The sequence below is a fragment of the Tripterygium wilfordii genome, chromosome 13 (genome assembly GCF_013401445.1).
Source record: "Tripterygium wilfordii isolate XIE 37 chromosome 13, ASM1340144v1, whole genome shotgun sequence".
NCBI classification, from domain to species: Eukaryota; Viridiplantae; Streptophyta; class Magnoliopsida; order Celastrales; family Celastraceae; genus Tripterygium; species Tripterygium wilfordii.
In genome coordinates, this window is record NC_052244.1 from 10,201,574 (window position 1) to 10,226,637 (window position 25,064).

The window sequence follows — 25,064 nt, forward strand, 5'->3', positions numbered from 1 at the left end:
CAAGATGCCTTGTGGAGCTCAAACCGTGGTAGGAAAAAGTTTTCTTTTCCTCCATTACTCCTACCTCGGCGATCCTGACAGAAGAAAAGAGGCAGGGAGCATCTGGACTTGTGATGGGCAATCCAGTTAGGGCATACATATCCCTCAACGTGATGGTCATATGGCCACCGGGAAAGACAAAAAGAATTTGTCGAACGAGACCAGAAACAGCAGGCCGCTGAAATCAAAGATGGGTAGAAATGAATTGGCTCAAGGGTCATGTCAATAAGTAAGTCCCTGCTTCATCCATTGTACATCGAAGGTAGTTCGAAGTCGATTGATCCAGTCTCTCCATCCCAGAGGAGGTTTGGGCCAGGAACGATGTTGTTCCAGTAAAGGTAACTCTTTTGCATGATTAGCAAGGAGTTCTTCAAGAAAAGATGAAGAAGAGATTGTCAGTTTTTTGGGGGAAAGGTGGGAGTCGATAGGAGCAGTATTTGGAAGGAAAGAAGCCATTGTTAAGAGAAGAAGAGAGGAGAAAGCTAGGGATTTCTCAAACAAGTGAGGAAGTAAAGAGGCGTGCAGGAGAAAGAGATTAAGAGGCATCAGCTCAAATTAAATGAGGTAAGAGAAGAGTTTGAATTTTAAATGGATTTTATTTGATAGTTATTGATATTTGAAGAATTGTTGAGAAGGGCCGAAAAATCAGTTTGAAATCCAACTTTGAATAGTTGAAATTCAAACTGGGGGGAGCAATTGTTTGCACCAAAAATATGTTGGGCCAAATGGGCTTAGAACATTTGCAAGGCTCATTGTGCTACCTATTATGATTTGGATTGTTATGGCCCATAAGCCCATATTGTTGTAGAAGAGAAGCCCAGTAACTGCCCAGGTGCAGTTGTGCTGAGAGTGATCCATGAAAAGAGGAAGAAATGGTGGCAGTTATAACAAGGTGGTCCAGGTGGCAGCTTGTGAGAGATTTAAGGGAAAACTGACATGAAAAGGTGGTAATGACTTCAAACTGACAGAAAATGACACAAAGGAAGGATAACTGCAGTAGAATCATGGTTTATGGGGGAGATTTTCGTGCAAGACAGAAGATATATAAGATGGTAGACAGACGGAGGAGGGACACACAACCAATCAAACAAACAAACTACTCAAGCCCAAAGACAATTTTAACCTTCAAGCTTCCTAGCATTCTAGCATTTCAATTACATTTTCCAAATCCTTGTCAATTTCAAGCTATGTCGCTCATTCCAAATTTTCTTGTATTTATTTCCTGTCAAGTTTCAATGTCAACCATCGTTGTGTAAATTGTTCTTGGTGTCTATTTATGTTTCTTCATTTTAATCTCAACGAAGCGCACTTCAGTGGAGTTGGGGAACCTAGAACTATTGAGGTCCCAAGATAGTTCGTTCAATCGTCTAGATAGAAGTCTTATTTACATTCGGTGCATTTCATTCACATTAGTGTAGGAAACTATAAGCCTTGGCACACCTGCAAATCATCATCACCTTGGGCCACATTTTGGTGACAACAGTTATAACATGTTTGTGTGAGAAAAAATAATGTAATCGTGAGTTTATATAACAAAAAAATGTGCATAAAAACATGAGATAAAAAATGAAAGTGTAGGAGAATAAGAAGGGAGTATTTAATTTTTAAATTTTGGACAAAAGAGGAATGGAGGGAGAAGAGAGAAAAGAAAAGGAAGAAATTTAAATTTTAAAAGTGTCCATCCATGTCATGAAGCTTAAGTGACAATGTCATATGAGATTGGGAAAATTTGGGACCAAAATGTTGGGACAAATAACATTTTCGCCCCCAGCAAGCTGGAAAAACGATCCCAAACAAGACAGACGTCGTCCCTGGCCAGTCTTTAACCCGTCGGCGTGCTCGATTTCCGGGAGAAAATTGGAAGAAATAGTACAATATTCGAAACGGAACTCTGAGCTACAGTAACCAAATCGCTCATGGTTCATGCTTTTAGGGCTCCCGTTTATAATTTTTGAAAAAAATTGCAGAGTCAAGCTGCCTAGTCAGCATGCGATGTGATTATTTATGTATCGCTAGTTCGCTACTACTGCCGTTTCAGTTTTGCATCGAAACAAACACAAATCCAGATTTTCATATCATCCCCTTTTCATTTCCGTGATCGCTAATTATAAGCTCAGACGTATACAGTAATTTAATCGACGCATCCCCAACAAAATCGAATCGTAAACCTAATTTTCCGTTACGAGATGACGTGGTCCCCGCCGGAGAGTTCCGGCGCCGGAGCAGGTACTCTCCACACTCGGGGACAGAAGCCACCGGCTACTCCTCGTCCTTCCCGCCAAGCTTCTTTAAGAGAAGATTTCGGCCATGCGGCCGCCGAGACTTACTTAGTCACCGGCCTCGCCATCAAGCTTCTCCGATATCTCGGGTATTACATCTCTTTTACTTTTTTGAATGCAATGCTCTGCATTTGTTAGTGCGTCAACATGGTAACTTCGAGAGGCATGAAAATTTGATATTAATTTATGCTATTTATCGGTGAAAATGGAGTTTAAAACTTGTTAATTAAAGATTAGCAGTTGAGGCAGTTGGTTTGAATTTTGAAATCGGAGAAGAAGATATTAGTCTGATGTAGAATATACGGTGTAATATTTCCCTCTTATTTCTATTCTGATGAATGAATAAAATGATTCCATAATGTGTAGGCTCCATTTGGATTCCTTCCTAAAATATATTCCAAATAATTTACTTATTTGTGACATACCTACAACAAATATTTTCCTAATCATATATTTCATTCAGGATAGGCTACCGGTGGATGACAAGATTAGCTGCACTAGCTTGCTATGCTATGCTGCTGATGCCTGGCTTTCTTCAAGGTTTTTCATTATCCAATTTATGCATTACGGTTACTGATGACTACTTTTGAGCTTCTCGTTATTGGCTTCTACATCTATGAACTATAGTATGTAACCATATAATGAATATGAAAGAAAGCACAAGAGATCCCTCTGTAAATTCATAAACAAAGAAATAAACTTTATGGAGAATGTTACATCACCTAAGTCAATTTCCTTCCAGTAGTTGTTTTATATCTAATCACAGAATTTCTCATAAATTATGCTCTTTATATATCCTTATGCTTGTTCGAAATAAAATGCTAGGGGGGCCTACCTCATGTCAGATGCCATAATGAAAATTGATGTTGCTTGCTCTCTTTTGGCGGATCAATGTTTATGGATATTCTTGTAAATTATCGTATTGTACTGGTTTTCCAGAAGTATTGCTTTGATCCGAATTATTGTTTAGCTACAGCCAAATTTATTTAGGTTAATACAAAATAATAATTTGGCATAATGATCCTTTGCAGTCGCGTATTATTATTTCTTCTCAAGCCAAGTTCGCAGGAGTATTGTGTATGGGGATCAACCTAGAAACAGGTACAGAGATTTTTATCAAGGTCATTGTTTATAAATTTTTCTCATCATTCAAACAACTTATTCTCAATATTCAAGGAATTTATTTTTGTCATGTATACTAAATGACATGCCATTTGATGTTTTGATGGATGGTGATTTCACAGGTTGGACCTTTATTTACCAACAAAAATAAATGAACCAAAGCCAGTAGTGGCATTTGTAACTGGTGGGGCATGGATTATTGGGTGAGTGGTTTCATACTACCTCCTTTCCCTTCTTTTTGGATTTGATTGACATTAGTTATATTAACTTGTTTGACTTAGTTTGCAACCCAAGGCACCTGACGTATTAACATCCTGACCCACTCCTAAATATGCAAAAGTGTCTCATGATTTGGACAAAAGGTCCCAAACAAGACTTGGTTGTTATGTTGGATGACATATTTCAAGTGTTAATGATATGGTAGTCACTCCAAATCTAGTAAGAATGGGTGTTTGATATTAAATGGTGCTGCTATTTAACTTTTAGGTGGGCAATTAACATCATCTATGCCACCGATAAGAATAGTGCAAGTATTCTTTTCTCAAGGACCTCTTTTTAGCTAGTAAACATGGCTCAAGGGGCTTACCACAAAGGCATAAAGAACAAGGTCTTAAATAATCTCAATGGAACCTTATTAACTTTTGAAATCTGACACAAGACACTGAAGTAGGCCTTGTGCACATTCTAGGCTAATGAGTGATAGATTCCGTGTCTTAATTTCCATTTTCCAGTCATTTGTCTTATAAAACAACACTTGCTAATATCCTGAGGTTATATTGAACTGTCAGGAAACCTCAGTTTAAGTTGATAGTCCTGCATCTCTTTTTGGCAAGTATTTGTTGCACAATAAGACGCACCTATTCAATTTTTCTAGCACAATAGTTAGAGGCCTAGATTAAATTATATTAGGAGACGGACGTGTTAAGATTAGTTACTTTGTCATTCAACCCAATAAGTTAACTTGTTGGTTTGGGGCATTTCACATCATTTATATATATTCTAACACTCCACCTCATGTGTGAGCTGGGCAATCCGACGGACCAACATTGGCACTACAAACGAGGTCCAACACTAGGGTCTCTCAAAAAGGCCCACACTTGGGGCAACAACAAATAGGGGTTTATATTGCAGAAGGTAAGGTTTGAACCCATGACCTCTTGCTTCAATGCCATGTTAGTGTGGGCCTTTGTGTATATTTGTTGTTGCCTCGGGTGTGGGCCTTGTGTGAGTATCTCTAGTGTTGGGTCTCGTTTATTGTGCACGTGTTGGGCAATCAAAAGCCCACACGCGAGGGAGATGTGAAATGTCACAACCCAACAAGTTAATTTACTGGGTTGAATGGCACAATAACAAATCTTAACAGGATGCATTTTCTTCCATAGTTTTTGACATTGGTTTTCTGCGGTTTCATGTTTATTCAGGTATAAAGCATGGGGTTCTCTTCTTGGACAACAGTTGGCTGAAAGAGACATCATAGTTGCATGTATTGATTACAGGTAGCGGATTAATTTTAATTTGTTGCTGCACATGATTTATCCCCATATAAGTATTATATAAAATGAATGAAAGAATAATAAAAAAAATGAAACTTATTTTAAACTTTATATTAATTGAAGTTCATCCTATCTTTTCCATCAATGAAAGAAATGGTGTGGGCATTTTATTCCAAGAAATCCCGGTCCTGATATTTGAGTGGGATGGAATTTTACAATATGAGGAATTCCATTCTAAATTCTTTAATTTCCTGGTTGTATATGATCTTAAATAATGTACTGCTTATAAATGAAATGAAGTGAGCTCCCAGATTTCCTTTGAGGTGACTCAAATAGTGCATAAGTTTGTATAGTAGAGCACTCAACTTGGTACGGGTTTTTGCTTTTTGCTGTCACATCCACTGATTGAAATTTGATCCTTGACATGTCATATTCCCACTAGAAGCTTTACCTCACTTCGGCTTTCCCTGCTTATCACCATCATATAATTTTAACTGTGGATTTGAAGTTGACGATGCATTTTGTACCTTTAATGAAGGATATACATCTCTGAACAATGTATTGTTACTTGATTTTTGTTTTAAAAACCTTTAGAAAAACAATTAAGTGTGTCTAGGTAATTAGTTTTCATTGGTTTGTTTCCACCTACAATGGTCACTTATACCGACCGTCTTATAGTTGAAAATCAGGTGTAAATTAATTAAGGTATTTTCTTACATTCATATGTTTGCTTTTCAAGTACTCAGGAAGTTTGATATTAATGGAAGTATTGGTTGATCACATTTTTCTGTGCTCTCAGCGTATGTGTCATTTTATTTCTACATCATCTTTGGTCGAAATGTGCATGCAGAAATTTTCCCCAGGGTACTATCAGTGATATGGTTAAAGATGCTTCACAGGGGATTGCATTTATCTGCAACAACATTGCTGAGTATGGAGGTGACCCTGACAGGTAATACAATTCTCTGTTCTCCTGTTCCTTTCTTCCCTTAGAATATTCCACTTATTTCCATATACCTATTTGAGCAGGATTTATCTAATGGGACAATCAGCTGGTGCACATATTTCTACCTGTGTTCTTTTGGAGCAAGCCATCAAGGAATCTTTGGGAGAGAGCATATTCTGGAGTGTTTCCCAGATAAAAGCTTATTTTGGTTTATCTGGAGGGTAATTCTTTTCCTGCTGTTTTGCTTAAATCTTCTAGAAATTCAGCAATCTTGATGAAGCATTATTTATCATGTCATGTGGTTTAAATGTTTGGTTAACAATTGGGAAGAATTTCTCGCATCATTTATATCTTGTTAATGATCATCTGCATGAGACTCTTCTACTGTTCAGTTTTGCTTTTAATGTGAGTTTGGGGTTCAACAAAAGACTAGCACTGCGAAATTTTCTTGTTGCTAATTGTGATCTTAGGTGGTGTTTGCCTTTTTTTAGATATCATTGTTTTTAAAAGTATTACCTCTCCTTTGCCACGCTGAAAACACAAATGAAAAAAAGCTAAGTATTTTGTGTTGCCCTGTCGTCAATTTAAGATCATGGCAGTAGCATCTTGTGTTATGTATAGACTTGCATTTATTTTGTGAAGAAATGGTAAAAGCAAATAGTTGCCCCTGCTGTGCTTCCTCAAAAATGTTTTTTTGTATATTTGTTCTCTTAAGTCCGAGCCGATCGCCAAGTGGTATGGTAGTCTCACAACCACCAAGAGGCCATGGGTTCAAATATTGGAAACGGCTTCTCTGCACTAATGCGAGGGCAAAGTTGTGTAAAAAGGTAAAAGGTAAACGACTCCCGTGTATAAGACTCCCGCAGTGGAAGGGGTTGGGGGCATGCAGAATGTACGCATATCTTATCCCAACATAATATGTGGGGATGTTGTTTTCAGGGATTGAACCTGTGACCTCTAGGTTGCACCCCTGCAACTCTACTATTGGATCACATGTTCGCCTGTACATGTGTTGTGTTCGATTAGTTCAATGATGAAGTTTCTTCACTGCAATGCAGCCACCACAAGTTCACAAAATATGCTCCCTGCAATGTACGGTAAAATTGTGTATATCTACACTTTTCTAGACCTTGCATTGGTGGGGACTTCTGCACTAGGCTTGACATTTAGAATGGGGATTTTTAAGGTTTTTGTGCTTTTCCATGTTATGTCTAAGAAGTATATCACATATAGAAATCATGAGAAGGTTCATCCAGCTTAATTATGAGAAGGTTGATACAACACTTGTTAAGATGTGACTGCCCTAATAGGGGCCTCATTTTTACACAAGCATGCAAAGAAAAGGAATTTTTTTGGTTCTTAATATCAATGCCATAATTGCTCTTTATTCCATATCAACAAGGGTAATTTTTTACTTTCCTAATTCTTACGCCATAAAACTTTCCTCAAAAGTTTAAAAGTAATAATCAATATTAATTCTCTTGTTTGAATGTTTGTGGGAATTTAAATAGCTACTAACATCGTAGCTTGATTCACTTTTAAATGATTTGTTGATTGAAAGGTGCTTGCATCTCCATTCTTGATCACATTTCCTTTCAAATTATGTTGACAGGTACAATTTATTCAATTTAATTGATCATTTTCATAATCGTGGCCTGTATCGTTCTTTATTCTTAAGGTACTCACCATCACCTAGGTTTTTTTTTTTTTTTTTTTTCTGCTTGTTAAACCCTTATCAATTATCTCTCTCTCTCTCCATATATATATTCTTTTCCTTTTTCTTTTTTCTTTTTTCTTTTTTCTTTTTTCTTTTTTCTTTGCCTAACATAAGATGTTGATTTGTTGCTGCAGCATAATGGAAGGCAAAGAGTCCTTTCAACAATATTCTCCGGAAGTTAGAATTGAGGATCCGAGTAGTAGAGAGGCTGTTTCTCTCCTGCCTCCTATTTTTCTTTACCATGGAACCTCTGATTATTCAATTCCATCAGATTCCAGGTTCAATGCCCCTTAGTGTAAATGCTGACAATCAAAAGTTCATTCTGAATTGAATTAGGGTTTCATGGGTTGGAATTCTTCTTAAATGGCAAAACGGGTTTCTTATGTGTTTGATTAAATTTATATGCAACTGAAAAGGCTAGTAGGTCAAAAGCCTTATAAGGGAAACGATTTTGAACTACATAAATGGAAGGGGCATGCACAAACTACATTTTCATTTCAGTTAATCTTTCTATAGGGCTAATACATCATTGTTAGTCCCTTTTAGCTCAACAAGTCTCCTTCTCCATTTCCTTCTTACTAGATAATACTATGACAATAAGACTTTCAAGTTCCAACAACGTTGATTTTTTTCCTTAAAGTACTTCAATTCCATACTTTCAGAAGTCACCATTACCCAACAGCCACTAACAGAATGTCATTGATGTTTCACATTTTGAGAGAATTAAGCTTTTATTTGGAATATGTTTGGCATATGATGTTTCTGTGAAGTGAATGAAATTTACTTCCCATGTTGGATGACCATGCAAATCATTTTAAAATTATTTCCTTCTTGCCAGAAATATCTTAGTGTGTGCCAATGGACTATTTGGGGAGAAAAGAAACTTGTGCCATTGGAATTTTCTTCTGACGCATGATGTTGCATTGCTGCAGATTGCTATAAATTTTCATTCTAATTTGATTATATTATCATTATGCAGTAAGTCTTTTGTCGACACACTTCAAAGTATGGGAGCTGAAGCTAAGCTAATTTTGTTTGAAGAAAAAACTCATACAGATCTCTTTCTACAGGTTAGTGAGATATGATCAGATTTCTTTGCAGCTTATTTTGTTGCCAAATATCATTGTAGTTTAAAATAAGTGGTGTATGATATGACTTCAATCTTCTTGTATTACTCCTGTAGGAGGTTAGGTAGATTAGCTCCATTTATCACACCTTAGACTAGATAAAAATTGAGTACTCTGAGATACTCTAGTCAGAATTAAGGGCTTATGTCAACCTTCACTGTCTTTGCATTCCCTGGATCAATAAATCAAATTCCTTATTTTCAGATTTTGATCTTTGTATTAGCTGGGTGAGGATTATCTTAGGTTGTCTTGTGCTTATCTGAAGATGCTGTATGTCTTGCTTGAGTCTCATAATCTAATGAATTCGCCTGTTGGTGAGAACTTTACTGAGGGTTTGCAGCGTCAGTATGAAGAGTGTTCAAACCTGGGTTACTCTAATCCATTTGTAATCACTAATCAGTCTTCCAAGTTCGAGTACCAACTTGTGAGCCTGAAATAGGGGCTTGGTCATAGTTTTAGGACCAGTTTTGCACTACTATCTTATGTTGCTTATATCAAAATTAATTATGCTGTTCTTTATCTTTGACCCTTTCATAATGATAGTTAATTATTAAAATTGATGTAGTAGCGAGGAGGTTAAAATCATGATTAAAATCATAAAATCGTATGATTTAACTTGCAAAATATGGTTAAATCATAATGGAATCTTAAATGGATCAAAATCTTCTTAAAATCTTACGATTTTGAACAAGTTTAATGATCTCAAAAACAAGAATCAAGTAACTCTTTTTTTAGCACAAAACCCGCAAAACAGAACCACCAAAACCAGCTAAAGAATGACAAGGAACAAAAGGAATCAACTTAAAAGGGAAAGGAAGCTTAGCTTACACGCTTTGGTGGCTGGAGAGAAAATATGGTGAGGCATGTGTGTAGCGTCTACTGGGAAAATTGAAGACAAAGATAACGACCTTTGTTGTATCTGAAACTGCTGTTCTTTGGGATATGTGGAATGAGGGTTAGAATTGACGTGATGTTGGAAGTATGGGAAGAAGTAGAGAGAGAAGATCGCAGAGAAGTAGAAAGTGGGAGGCAGAAGGAACAAGTATAACAGCTTCAGAAACGACAGCGTTTTGTTTTGAGTTTCTTTGCTTCTTCTTTTTTCATTTCTTTTTGTTAGAGTTAGATATATAGAATGTAAGATTTCAAATCAATCTTAAGTAAAACATACCATGATAGAATTGATGTAAACATGATTTTTATAGTGATTCCACACAACATAAATCCACCATTTAAAATCCTTTTGACTTAATTACTTGGGTTTTATCTGTACAGAATGGCCCTTTTATAGAGTAGACAATACCATTGAATCAATGCAGCAAATTAAGTAGTTTGTCAGATTAAATAGTGAAAAAAATCCAAAAAACAAAAAATAATAAACAGCTAGCATATTCCAACTTAGGCCATCGAACTATTAATCCTAGATTAATGTATAAAACGAGCGCAAAATAATTATATAGGTTATCGTGTGGTTATTATAGTTTTTTTAATGTTGAAACATGTCATTGAACATGTTCTATGTGATTGTAGGGCATTTTTATTGTTTTTGCATTATATCATCGATAATTATACTTAATTCTATAGAATACGTACACTCTTACAATTTTACGATTCCGATTTTATATTCCCTTTCCAAATTTAGGTAAAATCTCAATTTTGACTACCTTGTGTTCGTGCTTTTAAAAGCGAGTGAGAAAAAGTTGTTTTCCAAAGTTTTCTGTGCTTTTTATGTTTGTAGTCCAAATATATCCTTCAAGTTTATAGAGTAGGGAAACCATGTTAGAATTTTAAGTATCATGTCAGCTCATCCTGAATTCTCCTGGCGCCCGCTTTGCCCGTGGGGTTTTGTTCGCTAGGGCAAATCAGAACAGCCTAACCTATAGCCTTACCACAAGAGTAAAAGGTCATCTTGTGTAAAATACCTTTTCCGTCTGCCTAACAGCCATAAATAATTTTTTAAACTTCATGCAATACCACACTACTATATAATGTTGTACATGCCAAAACCATATTAGCCAAATTTTTTTGGCATGTTATCTTTAGTTACTGCTACCCCTACCCTATATCAAATGGTTACTTGAATTATTTTAGTCTCCTCTCGAAAATCACCTTGGAATTGATTACTTGAATTATTTGTATAGCATTGAAAATGGCCATCCAATCCTAATTGTTCTTACTTTTGTGCAGGATCCTTTGCGAGGTGGCAAGGATGAATTGTTTGAAAATATAGTTTCAGTGATACACGCCAATGATGAGGAAGCTCAAGCAAAGGATGCTGTGGCACCTCCAAGAAGACGCCTCGTTCCTGAGCTATTGTTAAGGTTGGCTCATGATATCAGCCCCTTTTAGACCTCTGGAGTTGTCCTCGGTTAGATTTTGTATATCTGCCTATGCCCCGTAGTGTTGGAAATTCCTCCACCATATGGTTTCTCAAGCCACAGTGGATGTGCCATTTTCTTCGAGGGCAAGTCTGAAATCCCCATTGTGTTTGTATGTGCGCCATTTATGTTCAGAAACGTTGGGACTTTGATTTTTTAGGTGATATTGGTTTATTTTCGTTTGATTCATGATTTGGGACAATTGTTGTATGATTTCTACACCAGCACTCGTATCCCAGTTCATGGTTTTCCTTATGACTCCAATTGTACAACTGTTGATTTAAGTTAAGGTAAATTCTCAAGATTTTGATATACTACCAGGTAAGAATAAATTTGGATTGGATTGCTGACCATTGTAGATGCTACTCACCAATCATTGGGAATTTGGGCCAGACTCAGAGGAGGATGTGATCTGATGAATGATGATATAGCAATAATGTTGACATAGTAGAGTTATCTTATCTATGACAACAACTTTCTCAACACGTTGGGCTGTATTTGCTAGAGAATTGGGTGTTCCTATCATAATGCATGACTACTTATCGGGGGATTCAGTGCGTGAGAATTGAAGTCATAGGCACGTAGGTTCAAACCTAGACTAACGACTCCAAGAGCGCTTCTCATAGGCACGTGGGTTCAGAGCTTGACTAAATACTCCAAGAACGCTCATCCATAAACGGTTGTTATTTGATATGAGACCAAAGATAAGATAAGCAAAAATGAGGAAATTTTTTTCGATAGTCAATATAGAAATTGATATTTAATGAATATAAATTAAGTGGGTCCAATATAATTGGAGACTATAACGAATTCGGGTATTTGGAGGTACGAAGGTGTGACCATGACCGTGACCGGGGCACATATTGTGTTTTTTGTGAGCATAAACGGTTGTTATTTGATGTGAGACCAAAGATAGAGATAGAAGATAAGCAAAAATAAGGAAAAAAATTTCGATAGTCAATATAGAAATTGGTATTTAATGAATATGAATTAAGTGGGTTCAATATAATTGGAGACTATAACGAATCCGGGTATTTGGAGGTACGAAGGTGTGACGGTGACCATGATCCGGGCACATATTGTGTTTTTGGATTGTATAATGTTTATGTAAGAAAAAAAAAAGTGGATTATTGTGCAAAAAACAATGTTTTCTGCCATCACACCAGCGGTTATGAGCAGTTCCTTCCCTATGTAGTATGTACCATTATAGTTAGAGAGAGATAGAGAGAGACAGTAGAGTCTGCAAACTGTACACAAATGTTAATTCCATATCTACTCTTCTTCTTCTTCATGATGATTCCTCCTGCCTACACTCAGTCCCAGATTTACGCCGCTCACCCACCCTCTTTTTCAGGTCTCTCTCTCTCTCTCTCTGTGCGCAGAATGCTTTGACATAGGCTAGTATGCAAAGATGGGTGAAATTTTGATTTTATAAGCTTAAGTAACTCCTTTGTATGATGCCAATTCACCTTGTGAGCTGCACATGCTAACTATTATGTAATTGAAAATTTCTTAGCTTTCTCTAATTTCTGACTTACAACATTTTCCTTTTCAGTTCCAAGGCTGTCTAAACCTTTGATTGGGGAAGATGAGAGGATTTACGCTTGTTCGGATAGGAACTTTTATGCATTTGAAAGTAATGGTTCCATTGTTTGGGTCTTACATTTGAATTATCAGTGCAATGTTGGTATGGCTCCAGTTAATGGTGGCAAAGGAAAGGTACTTCTCATTTTCTCCAATCATAATCATCTTGCTCTAGCGAAATTAATCGATACGTGCCATCCAATATTCATACCAAGTTCCCCAAATATGCTAATTGAAGTACATCATCATTACATTTCTAAACATTTGGCATGCAAAATCTAACATGTTACGAGAAGAAAGATTTACTTACAGGTTTTTCAAGCAAATGTAGAACATTTTTTTGAATTTTTTTAAAATTTTAGGTGGATGTATTCTTTATGTTTCCATGTGGGTTACTAGTTTCAAAGCTCCAAAATCATTTAAGGAAGCTATTTGCAGATATATTTGGTTGCAGAGAACAAAGTGTTGAAAATCAGCTTTTCTGATACTGCAACTTCACCAGCCACTGCAGACGTTTTCTTTGGTCATGAGGCAGCCGGTGAAATTATTGGGATTTCAGTAAGCACATTGAGCTCAACTGTGTTTATTAGTATCAAGAATCGCGGACTATTTGCATACACCATGCGGGGAGACCTTCTTTGGAGTGTTGGACCTGTGCTCTCTCAGTTTGGCTACCGTCAAGGATGTAGAAAAGGCATTACTGACTGTTATTTTAATTCGGCTCCCGTGATAGATCAATGTGAAGCTAGTATATATGTAAGATTTTATCTCCGTGTATTTTTCAGGTTTTCCTTATCACAATAACTTAAAGAGGCATATGCTCCTTTGACTGATTTCTGTCAGTTATATTCTTGCAGATATCAAATTCTGCCGGAGAATTATATTCTCTGTCAATGCATAGTCCTCACTTTAAGTGGATTCTGGACATAAGTCCATTCCACAAGAACTTCACCATCACTCCTGGAAACAATGGCCGTTTGTACGTTACTGTACCAATCAGGACTCTCATTTTGGCAGTGGACGTATCTACTGGTAACATTTTGTGGGAGGGAAATATTGGGCCATTAAGTTCTGAAGGATGTTCACCACTTATTGATTCAAATGGTAGTTCTCTATTTAGTGAAATAAATGTTCATTTTACTTTGATGAAATACTGTTCTTGTGAGGAATTCATCCACTTTTTTTTCCATTAACATTGTTTTCTATGGAAGGGTGGATATCTGTTGGTTCGTTGGATGGGTTTCTGTACTCATTTTCACCAACTGGAGTTCTAAAGAAATTCCAAAAAGCAGCTGCGGAGGATTCTGTAGTTCAAGTTAGTCCACTTCTTGATTGTTCTGGATATGGAGTTTATATGTCTCAGACACAGATGGAAGGAAAAATTAGCCACACAATAGGTGAATACAGTTTTTTCTCAGCAATGAAACCCGAAAGCGTCGTTTTCTCATTGTTAGTTCCAGCAACTGGGTCTATCCATTGGTCTGAAAACTATCCTGGTAATTCCATCTCTTACTTTACCTTGCTTAAATCTTCATTGCATCATGTGTTATATATTACTGCTTCATGAACCTTAATCTGCTTAAGCCATTTTGTGTCAGGTCCGATTTCATCCTTACTGTCCAAGAGTGATCTTCGTCATTTCATGCTAGATGAGACAATCATTCTGGCTTTTATCACTGCTTCAAGTAAGATTCTTTCCGGTTCTTTCTTATATTAACAGATGGATATTTTTCTTACATGGCTTGTTATACACTCTTGCCAGTTCCGAGATCCCTCATTATTTCCAGCAAAGGAAAATTTTGATTGTCCAAGATCATCTCATTACTCTTTTATGTTAGCAGTTTAAACACCAATGAGGAAAACGTTCTTAACCGTATAAGGCTTTCTAGGTTGAGTCCTAATTGAATATATTATACACAATGCCACCATGAACATGGCAGCTAAAAATGGATATGAACATTTTGAACCTGCAAATAATTTCACATTATGGGTTGGTAGAGTTAATCTGGAATTTCCCTGTCAAAAAGGTTTTAACCCTTCTGCTCTTTCTTGCAATTATTCTTACATACTGGTTTGTCCAATTTTAAAATGATGCAGGGACTGGCAATGCAGTGCCATGCCATAGCACCGGTAATTGTCTTGTAATTTTCTCCTCAATTGTTTACATATTTTGACATTTCATTGGGATGTAACACTTTATTTGTTAGCAGGTCAGACGCTAGTGTCTGGCTGCTCCCAGGCAAGGCCGGAGAGCCTCAATATCTACACAGGTAAACTTTTCCTACATTAAAGAAAAAAGAAGAGACTAATGCGCTGAGGTTTCATGGCGAGTCTCGTTTACTTTCTTTTGCAGGTAATGAGAGAGCAATATTATGGTTTCTATTTTTTGAGTCTGCAGTCTTGGTAGTTTTTGCTGCACTTGTCAGATTCTGCTGTATATTTTGGAGAAAAAAAAAGCTTCAAGGGCAAAACTTGTCAACTTTTCTGGAAAAGCGGGTAAGGTTTCCGCGCAAACTTCTGCTCACTTGATATGATTTGAATGAAGAATGCCATTCTATACTTTCTGCAAAATGAAACTTCAGCAGACTTACTTGATCCTGAACATTTTTCTGCGCTCAGCGGTCTCTCCAACTCAGAAAGAAAATGTTCAATAGGACAATCACGGAACTTGAGCGAAAGGCTTCAGAGGAAGCAGTGGCAAATGATGTTATTCATGACCTGGGGGATTTGGTACAGCAAAGGGAACGTATCGAGAGGAAGCTCTCAACGACATACAGTTTAGGAAGAGATGAAGCCGGTTCAAGCTCAAAATTCCTCATTCCACTCTATGATGGTTTAACAAGGAGCTATTCCTTCCAAAATGCTAAGAAAGAAAGTGTCACGGTTTTCCACACCCTGAGTGAGCCATCTTCTGGAGAAAATGGCAGCGAGACGGAGTCTGATGACTCGAATTTTCAAGAAGACATTCTGTTATCAGCTAAAGCAAAGGCGCGAATTGAAGCTGAGAGCTCAAGCAGTGATCAACATTTTGAGAAAGATTACGAAAGAAATCGCTCAATGGAAGTATCAAGCTCAAAGGGACATGTCAATCCATTATTTATGGAGCATATTCTAACAAGAGAGAAATTGCATGATGAGGGAGAAGCGACGGAATCCATTCCCAGTAGTAGCAGAAGCGCATGGTTAAAGAGGAGGAGCACATCTTTAACTAAGTAAGACTATTAATATTTATCTGTCCCATAAAATGTTCTTTTTTTGTATGGTCACACGACAGACGCGTTTTCTAACCTAAAAACCAATGACAACGGTCAGTAGAACAAATCTATACACAAACTACATTTGTTGCTGTGTTTGAGACGAGATTTCTAACATGTTATCAGAACAAATACTCGGACCTCTATTTATCTACTTGTTGGGTTTGACATTAGCCCACCCACAAGTGACTTGGGGCTTATTTATAGATATAAAACCCTGTTATAATATTGAATATCCCCTTCTTTCAATACTTCACATTAATTCTCTGCTGTCATCATAATCATCCCAAGACCGATAGATGAACAAAATAATCAAACAAATCACAAAAGGAAGTCAGCTAAAACAATCATTTCAGACAGCAAATCGCAAAACCTATTCAATACACAATCGGCAAAATAGTTGTCCGTGAAATAAGCATTGGCATTACATCAAACCATTGAGGTTGTAGGGAAAAAATAATAAATGGACGACATCCTAATCCTCGAGTAGAAATAACACAGGAGAACCCTACATGAATTTGGAACAGATTGTTGTTAACTACAATGTAAATGTTAATACACACCACTACTAGAGATTGAGAATACAAAAGAAGATAAATGGCATACCCTAGAAAGCTAGAAAGCCACCCAAAAAGAAAACATGATTAGACTATTATGTCGTAAGGAAGGTCCAAAGTTTCTTTCCTACTGATGCTTCTCCAACATGTCGAGACTCTCCCTCATCCTCATCGTCGTCATCATCCTCATCGGTCTGATACTCGTCCCTACCAAATTTACCAGCTCTTACCGGAGTCCCATTCACTTCTTCACTCAGTGCCATAATTTCAGCCAATTTTGATTTTCCTGCTTCACCCTGATCATCTTCCAGATTTCCACACTGTTTCAGAGAGCATAAAACATCACATCAAAAAATCAGTCAGATAAAGAACAATGACAAATCCCCCACTCCAAGCACAAATTAAAATAAACTAAATCCGTCAAACAACATATTAATTGGCGATAGAATCCAAAAAGATAGAAATGAATAAAATGTTTGATACTGTAACAAGAATTCCAATATCACATTCATCTCTCCAGTTTGATTGCAAAATAGAAGGTTAAAAAACAATGACAGAAGTGTAACACAATTCACAATGTTCCCGCCAATGAAGATGGTAATTGCTAAGTAATACCCGCACATCACAAAAGTTGTTTCTGATATGTGAAAGTCACAAAAGAGATTCCTTTCAATTTTGCCAAACTCACCTTGAAAATCATCATATAAAGGATTTCATGATTATTAAACCCTAATAGATTAAACTAAAACAAAATGGATCTTAAAAACATTAACAAGGAGGAGCAAACGAGACACACCATTTTCATTTATTGTCCCAAGACAGAACAAGCCACTCGAGTAAAACAGCCATAACATAATCTCTTTTTTTTACCCTTTTTCGTTGAAGGCTAAGCATCTCAAACATAATAGCACAGTGCTAGAAATATAGACAGTAGTTTTTTAATAGTAGATAAGAGATTGCGTTCATACCCGCACCAGTCGTGTGCTTCTGCCATTCTCACCAGCGACTCCAGCCAAAGACACAGGAGCATCCTCAGAGGCGATGACCCCATCATCTGAATCTCTAATACCTTCCACCACATTCTCGTTTTGTTTGTTCTCATCAGACAATGCTCTAGCAGCTGCAGCTGCAGCTGTTTTTCCACTGTAAAGAATTAAACAAGAGTTCACCTATTAGTTGTTTTTCCATAAAAGTTAACGAGTGATTCATTCCTTCAGCAGTAACTGACGACAGCCTAAGCGCATTGATTTAAAAAAGCAGAGAGCCAGTTGATATTTAGTGGAAATAATGCCCACAAAGACTACAGTGAGAAGTTATCAATACATCATAAATAATGTAATCTTACGTTCTCAGACGCCGGAGGTTATATCGAGTCTCACCCAGAGTTTGCATGTCTACGGCAACTTTTTGTCGCCTCTTCTTACGCTGACCTGCTGTTACACTATCAGACTGCCCTTCACTGTCATCACCAGCTTGCCCACTCATAGTTACTTGAGATGTGCGAGCATGACTACGCTTTCTGGGATTTATTGTTCTCTTATCGGCAAGGCTAGACTCACCCCGGCTTTCACTAATCAGATCACCAGAATCCTCAGCAGTTCCATTTTGGTGCTCAGCATCAAAAGCTTCCCCAAGAATGGCCCTTGCATCTTGGACAACTGCCTTCACAGAGTGTGTTCTATTTACTCCAGGTCTTCCTCTCCTGCGAAGCTGCCGGCCATGCTTCATATCAGGCTTATGGGAATCTGCAAGAATTTCAGGTGCCTTACTGTTGTTGCTGTGATGATCAACTGATAGATCCTCGCTAGCATCAGCATCTCTGGCACTGGGTCCCACCCCGTTATCGCGCTCGCCAGAGAAAGGTTCGTCTTCTTTAAAATTCTGAAGAGCAATAGGCTCAATCTTTTTGTTTGGAGAGAACTTAAATATCTTTGAGGTGCATTTTCGAAGCCACGAAACTGTTCCACCAGAAGCCGGAGACTCTAAATTATCCACTTTGGAATTTTTTTGCCTCTCATCATCAGCAGCATTTAAATGAACACCTTTGTTCAGGTAATCATTAACCACTGTTGGAACCTCTACATTGTCGACTTCTTGTAAATCAGTAAGCACAAAGTCAGAGATTAGTTCACCACAATTTTTACAACTCTTGTGTTGCTCAACAAATAAAATGAAATGCTCTCTCTCTTTACTAAATTGTTCCCTCCGGTCTTTCAATTTCTCACTAAGGTCAACAAGCTTGTCAATATCTTTTCGCATATCAAGTTGCTGTTCTTCAAGATGCTTCTGATTTTCTGCCACTTTGCGTTTCTCTTCTTCGATTCTAAGTTTAGACAGCCTCATCTCTTCCATTTCCCTTGAAGCTACTTCCCTCAATTTATTTATACTGCCAAGTTCTATCTCTTTCTCTTCATTTAATGACACCTCCTTCTCATGCAACTGTTTTTCCAACTCCTCCCGCCTATGCTGCAAATCAGTCTCAAGTTCTGTTTTCAGCATCTCATATTCATGAAGGAATTGGTTTCTTTCACATTGCACTTTTTCAGACATCATGGACTGCTCATGCTCCATGCTGGCTGCAAATGATTCTTTTGCAGCTTCAAGAGCCTCCAGCTCCCTCTTAATGTAGTCTTGTGTCAGCTGCTTTTCACTTTTTAACCTTTCTCCATCATAGTGTGTCTGCTTTTCGAATTTTTCCTTCTGTTCGATGACACCCTTCAACTCTTTCTCAATCTCTGTTCTTTTCTCATCTAGCTGTTCCCATTCCCTCTCAAACAACTCCTTTTGCTGCTTCAAATCCTCTGTTTCCTTCAAAAACAATTCTTCCTGGACCCTGCACTTTTTTATTTCCTCTTTCAGCTCTGATTGTAGGCGCAAATATTCTGCCCTCTCTTCCACACTAATTTTTAGCCGATTGTTCTCTTCGCGAATCTTCATTAGTTGTTCCTCATTGTCAGCCCTTATTTTCTCAACTTCAGCCTTTAGACATAGTAAATCCTCATAATCAGCAGCAATTTGTTTCCTCTCAGTCACCAAGTTCTTCTCCTCAGATCCAATTGCCTTTTCCATTTCCTCTAGAGCTTGAGACTTCGATTCATATTGCAGCTCTTTCTCCCTAAGCTTTTCCAATCTCTTATCCAATGCCTGTTCTCGTTTTGAAACTTTCTCTTCAATGTGATTAATTTCGGCTTCCTTCTTCTCCACCTGAAGCACCTTGCTTTTCAAATCCTCATCAAAGATTTTCCTCTTTTGATCAAGTTCCAAATCAAATTCACGTTTCTTCGCATCCAAGATGGCATTGTGTTCATCAACTAGCTTTTGAATCTCAACCTGCACATATTCCGCACCAAGAAAAGAAAAGCATAAATACTTTTAATCTTAAACAATGTGAGCATACTGCAATACATAAAAGTCAAAACATAGTTTTGGTTATGTTCTAGTACATCATTAGCTGTCCCCACCAACTCCAAAGTTATATGAGGCTTACACCTTCCCACACACACACAAAAAAAAGAAAAAAAAAAGGAGGGGAAAAAAAGGAAAGAGAAAACATTCAGAACTAACTGAATATAGAGCAGAAAGAATTATTTATTGAAATTATAACTGTAATTTATTTTACTTAAAGTGTCATTCCACTTATTTGTATGGAACCCATACCTTAGAAATGCCAATAAGTAATAACTCATAAGATTGAGGTCATCTTTCTTAGATGCATATTTTTTGTGACAAGCAAGAAGTATGAACGAAGAAAAACACTTGCTACCCCTTATTTTTTTGGGAACATATTTGCACTCGTTGGTGTTTATTGCACTACCCTCATCCATACTCCTCATTTTTCTATAAGCAACCAAAACAAGTAAAGCAAAAAAAATAGGTATACATACATAAGGCTGACTATATGTCAAATCACTTGAATGAATGTGCTCTGGACTGTAAAAAGGAGTGAAGGACCCGCATATCACACAAGTTTACATTGAGAAAACATCTCTCTTTACTCCTATAAATGATTGATACACCACCTTCATGTTTTCTCAGCTATCTCTCTTTAAGTGAGAAAATTAATTCTCAAAAAAAAAGACCACACAAACAGCATGCAGTATTCCCTCGCGTAGGAAGGTCTGAGGCAAAGAATAAATATCTTTTCACAACGGAAATGATAAAAGAAGTGGCGAAATGAAGGGAAAATTTAATCAAACAAGATATATTTTCCTAGTACCAATGTGATAGGCTAATTATTATTTTTCAAACCAACATTAGCCTATCAAACCACATTTAGTAAAATACAGAGACAACCACAGCAGAGAATTGACAAACACAACATCCTAAGCATATTATGATACAATGACCCAGTTTGTATGTACAACCAAATTTCCAGAAGATTTTTGGAATACACAAAATCAATTGTAAGGACTTACTCCTTCTCTGGCATTTAATTTTTCTTCTAGTGCAAGTAGCTCCCTCTCTTTCACTACCAATCTCTTCTGCATAGAATCATATTCCTGCAATGAAATAAAAGAGGTACACATTAGCATGCGCCAAAAGACCTAGAAAAATATCATAATTAAGTAGAACAGCCTACCTTCTCTTTGAGTTCTAAATTTGCTAGCCTGGTGTTTAAGTCTTCTTCCTTCTTTTTCAAAGTTGCATTTGATTCATTTATTTTCTTCTGTGCCTCTTCAAGATCTCTCTCTCTCAGCTTAAAGATCCTATCATTCTCATTTGCTCTCTCCTCTCTCTGGTTAATGAGCCTCTGTGATCTTGATTGCCTCTCTTCTCCCTCCTGCAATTTCCTCTCCCATTCTCGCAAGTCCTCCCTCTGCTTCAACAAATTAGTTTCTTGCATTTCTCGCCTAATAGAAACAAAACCAAGATCATTCAAATGTCTAACAGAACTAAAATAATGTTTCTGAAAGAAATTCAGAAGCAAAAAGCTAGCATATAAGGTATATTGAGCATACTCTGCAATGAAAGACTGCCGTTCCCTTCGAATTGCATTCTCTCGAGATTCCACCTCCTGGAATTTTCGCTCAATCTCTGAACCCTTTCTGCTTACTTCAGCAAGCTTTGCATCAGCATCATGCAATTTTGCCTCAACCTCGAGAGATTTTTCTTCAATGCTATTAATTAAAGCATTCGCCTCTGCCAACTTTGAATCAGCTGTAAATTTAATTTCTGCATTTTTGGAATGCATTTCACACAAAGCCTTCTCCAGCTGCAGCATATCAAAAGTATTCTCACATTGATATGGAAACTATACATAATCTGGGTCAACATATTATCTTAAACTATAGCGGGAAAATAAAATCTTACAAAAATCATCAGTTGTGCAGGAAATAATTTCACAACCGGGAGGGAAAGTTCAAAAGATTTATCACTCTTCTCTTACCAAATTTGGGAAAAAAATATTTCCAAATTCAGCTCACACATGCAGTTTCAATTGATAAATGGAAACAATCGACTACAAATGACAGCATTCTGTTCTCAGTTAAGAAAGAGGAAAATCATATAAGCAAAAATGGAAGGCTGAAACTCACATCAAGCACACACTGTTTCTCAACACCCAAAGCCTTCCTGAAATTTTCTTCTCGCTTCTCAACATCAGAAATAACAATTAAATGTGATGCTTGCTCCCGCTTGAGAGTTTCCGTAGCTTCTGCCAATGCCTGCCCAAGTCCTTCATATTTAGAAGCCCACTCTTTTTTCTCAATCAAGAGGAGCCCCATGTTATACTGGTAATCAAAAAGCTGCCACACAATAAATCTTACAGTATAAGTAAGAGAGTCTATTATAACCAATTCCAAGAGATAGGGGGAGAGAGATGAATAAGGGATAAAACAGTTGGCTAATGCGTAAAACATGACAGACATCATCAATTCATCACCATCAACCTCCATCCAGAACAGGTTATAACACAACAAGAAGGAATGCAGAATAAGAAAGCACATGATGATAGAACAAGCAAAAACAACACACTTGCACAGTTGCACTAGCACATGCAGAAAGCAGCTTCCTCTAACAAGTGCATAACACTTGGGAATATTTTTAAGTTCAGCGAAAGATATGGGGGTCAAAATATTACAGAGGCAACATTTCCTAGAGTAACAATTAAGGGATCACAAATACCTGTAAATTGCGTTATACTACAGTATAAATGATTTTGAAATGGTTCAAGCGAGAATATTTTAAGGTTAATGGGGTCATCATGGTAAAGAAAGGCAAGAAAAGTAAAGAATAATCTCTTTACACCATGTCCATAGGCTAACTTTCACTCCAAGTTTGAGGGTAAACACTATGCTGGAATAGTAATTACACTAGACACCCAAACATGTTGTGAAGGGAAGAGTAATAAGCCATCCAAACATGTGCATACTGTATACATCCAAGGGCCATCAAACAAGAAGGAATGGCCTATACATTCCTTACTACATCCCAAATTTTTTAAAAGAAAAACACCAATATGCAGACTTATCTCCGGAGCCCATCATTTTTTGGGGTCAAAGATTCCTTCCTTCACCATAATAAAAAGATCGTAGTGGAAACACCAAGGAAGAAAGGTATGTCAAGAAACATTAGACCCCAACTAAAGCAGAGCAAGAAGAGAAAGCGCTTTTAGGCCAAAAAACAAAGCCATACTATACCTCCCTACCTATTACATCCTAAGATATGCCAACCACCAAAACAAGTACGTGAACTATATAATCATTAATCCTAGATGATTCTAAAGTATGTTTCTTCTACTTTAAAAGCATCATATTTTCTATTCCTATGAAGCTGCTATCCAGAAAATCCAAAAGGATCTCAGCCCCCACATCTTCTCTCCCACTAACTGATTCATTTCAGCTCTAAGCCTTAAATTCATCCACCCAACTCATTCCCATTATATTCAAGGCAACTTCTCTTAACCTAGTCAGCCAGTCAAATGTCTCGCTGCCACTTCCAAGTCATAAGTATCTATTGGCCCCCAATCAATTTTCTCTTCCGAAGAGTATCAATTGATAAAAAATTCCACCCCAAAAGGGTCCCCAAGCATCGTCCATGCAAAAAAAAAAGGTTAAAAAAGATTCCAATGACACTCACATCGTGATCTCCAGCTACTGTCTACAAATAGAGTGCAAAGACAAGCCATTATTTTGCCCTGGAGATTTGGAAACTTCCATTATCATAAACTAAGCTTCATAACTAATTTAATTACAATTAGCACATGCCAACAAAACAAACATCGTCAATTTAACAAAAACAACCACAAAAACATATTGAAAGATCTCTAACATGGTGCTACTGTGAATGAGTAGAACCTCAGACCCAGCACAAGATTTGATCGTAGTACAGAAACTATCAAAATTACAAAATGAAAGCACCAAATGTAGATAGTCCAACACACCCAATTCAAAGAATCCCAAGAAAGAACGTATACCAACCTCATTTTCGAGCTTCGTGATCTTCTCCAATAATTCTTGGCGATTAAAGGAAGCCTCAACTGGGCCCACACCATTCAGACTCGGATTTGGCCCTTTCGAGTTTGAATCACCAGTCTTCTGGGCTTCTCTCCTAGGGGTGGGCGACCACCCACTCCACGTCTTCTTCTGCGGCGTCAACATCGCCACTACAACTCCGACAACAGCCTCTCCTCAATTCCTAAGTCTACAGATCTACAATACAAACAACACAACACACAACCCTTAATTGAACAGTAAATATTCCGTATCCAGTACAAACATGGTGCGGACTTGAACCCAAGTTTCAATTCGATTCCAAAATCTCTCTCCCTCTCTCTATATGAATATCAGAAAATTGAAACCCTAAACCGGACGTGAACGGGAATTATGAATTCCGGCAAAACCTTTGTCTAAGTCCGGCAACGTCTCTAATCGAACTTCTCTCTCTATCCTCTTTTTCAGGTCCCCAGCTTTTGTGCGCATCTCTCGCACGTTCATTTCTTTTTTATTTTTTTATTTGATATTTGTTTATTCCTTAGTGAATTTACCTTTACGTCCTTTAGGCTATTGGAATTCCGCGCACCACTACAAGGGTAGTTTTGGAATCTTGAAAAGGCGGCCTTGTGGAAGGACGGAATCACCCTTTATTGGGTGAAGGGAGAGCTTGGAAAACGAAAGGGTTTAATGGTAATTTAAGGGGTTGGGGGCCGCCACTAAGGAAGGAGCGTACAAAGCATAGTGTGGAAATTCCCCGCTGTCATGTCTACCTGGTAATGAGGTTTGCCCACGTGGCTGCGGAGGATAAAGAATATAAAGTGGAAGCTTCCTATTTTTATTACATTATTATATATGTGATGATGAACAAATATTCTTAATTTATAAAACTTAAATATGCGACAGCTTATAAGTTTATTGTTCTAGTTGGTTGGGGATGACTTGTTTCACTTAGAATTTTAATTATAACTTCATTATTTGCCAAGATACTTGATACGGTACAAACTAGTGTTATCATAATCGGCCCGAGACAATAATTTTTGAAAATTCAATAAGTTGGCCTAGAGGGTCAATGATTAAACTGCACATTTTTTAAATAATTTAATTTAATTATAAATAATAATAATAATAATATTTATAA

The 25,064-nt window shown here is 37.3% G+C and overlaps 3 protein-coding genes across 5 annotated transcripts; 2 read left to right on the top strand and 1 right to left on the bottom strand.

Annotated features, from left to right (window-relative positions):
* The first annotated feature begins 1,790 nt into the window (after positions 1 to 1,790).
* On the top strand, positions 1,791 to 11,410 carry LOC120011968 (isoprenylcysteine alpha-carbonyl methylesterase ICME-like). Of its 2 annotated transcripts, XM_038863170.1 has the most exons (11): positions 1,795 to 2,407; positions 2,782 to 2,858; positions 3,350 to 3,419; positions 3,563 to 3,643; positions 4,862 to 4,936; positions 5,784 to 5,885; positions 5,963 to 6,100; positions 7,492 to 7,557; positions 7,731 to 7,874; positions 8,576 to 8,666; positions 10,908 to 11,410. In XM_038863170.1, the coding sequence occupies exons 1-11, from the start codon at positions 2,226 to 2,228 to the stop codon at positions 11,067 to 11,069; spliced, it is 1,188 nt and encodes a 395-aa protein (XP_038719098.1). In that variant the 5' UTR covers positions 1,795 to 2,225; the 3' UTR covers positions 11,070 to 11,410. The 2 variants fall into 2 exon arrangements, with proteins under 2 accessions (XP_038719100.1, XP_038719098.1); XM_038863172.1 differs by lacking the exons at positions 7,492 to 7,557; positions 7,731 to 7,874 and having other exon boundaries at positions 1,791 to 2,407.
* Positions 11,411 to 12,337: 927 nt separating this feature from the next.
* Positions 12,338 to 15,999, top strand: LOC120013900 (protein GAMETE EXPRESSED 3). Its single transcript, XM_038865874.1, has 10 exons — positions 12,338 to 12,452; positions 12,654 to 12,817; positions 13,121 to 13,438; positions 13,540 to 13,786; positions 13,894 to 14,178; positions 14,281 to 14,367; positions 14,780 to 14,812; positions 14,893 to 14,952; positions 15,036 to 15,178; positions 15,302 to 15,999. Exons 1-10 carry the CDS (start codon positions 12,356 to 12,358, stop codon positions 15,896 to 15,898), a joined length of 2,031 nt encoding a protein of 676 aa, XP_038721802.1. The 5' UTR covers positions 12,338 to 12,355; the 3' UTR covers positions 15,899 to 15,999.
* A 271-nt stretch (positions 16,000 to 16,270) lies between these two features.
* LOC120012698 (protein CROWDED NUCLEI 1-like) lies at positions 16,271 to 24,399 on the bottom strand. Of its 2 annotated transcripts, none has more exons than XM_038864137.1 (8): positions 23,912 to 24,399; positions 22,028 to 22,222; positions 21,452 to 21,705; positions 21,073 to 21,343; positions 20,909 to 20,992; positions 17,839 to 19,823; positions 17,462 to 17,636; positions 16,271 to 16,813 (listed from the first exon to the last, which is right to left on the bottom strand). In XM_038864137.1, the coding sequence occupies exons 1-8, from the start codon at positions 24,089 to 24,091 to the stop codon at positions 16,589 to 16,591; spliced, it is 3,369 nt and encodes a 1,122-aa protein (XP_038720065.1). In that variant the 5' UTR covers positions 24,092 to 24,399; the 3' UTR covers positions 16,271 to 16,588. The 2 variants fall into 2 exon arrangements, with proteins under 2 accessions (XP_038720065.1, XP_038720064.1); XM_038864136.1 differs by having other exon boundaries at positions 22,028 to 22,237.
* Between the last annotated feature and the right edge of the window lie 665 nt (positions 24,400 to 25,064).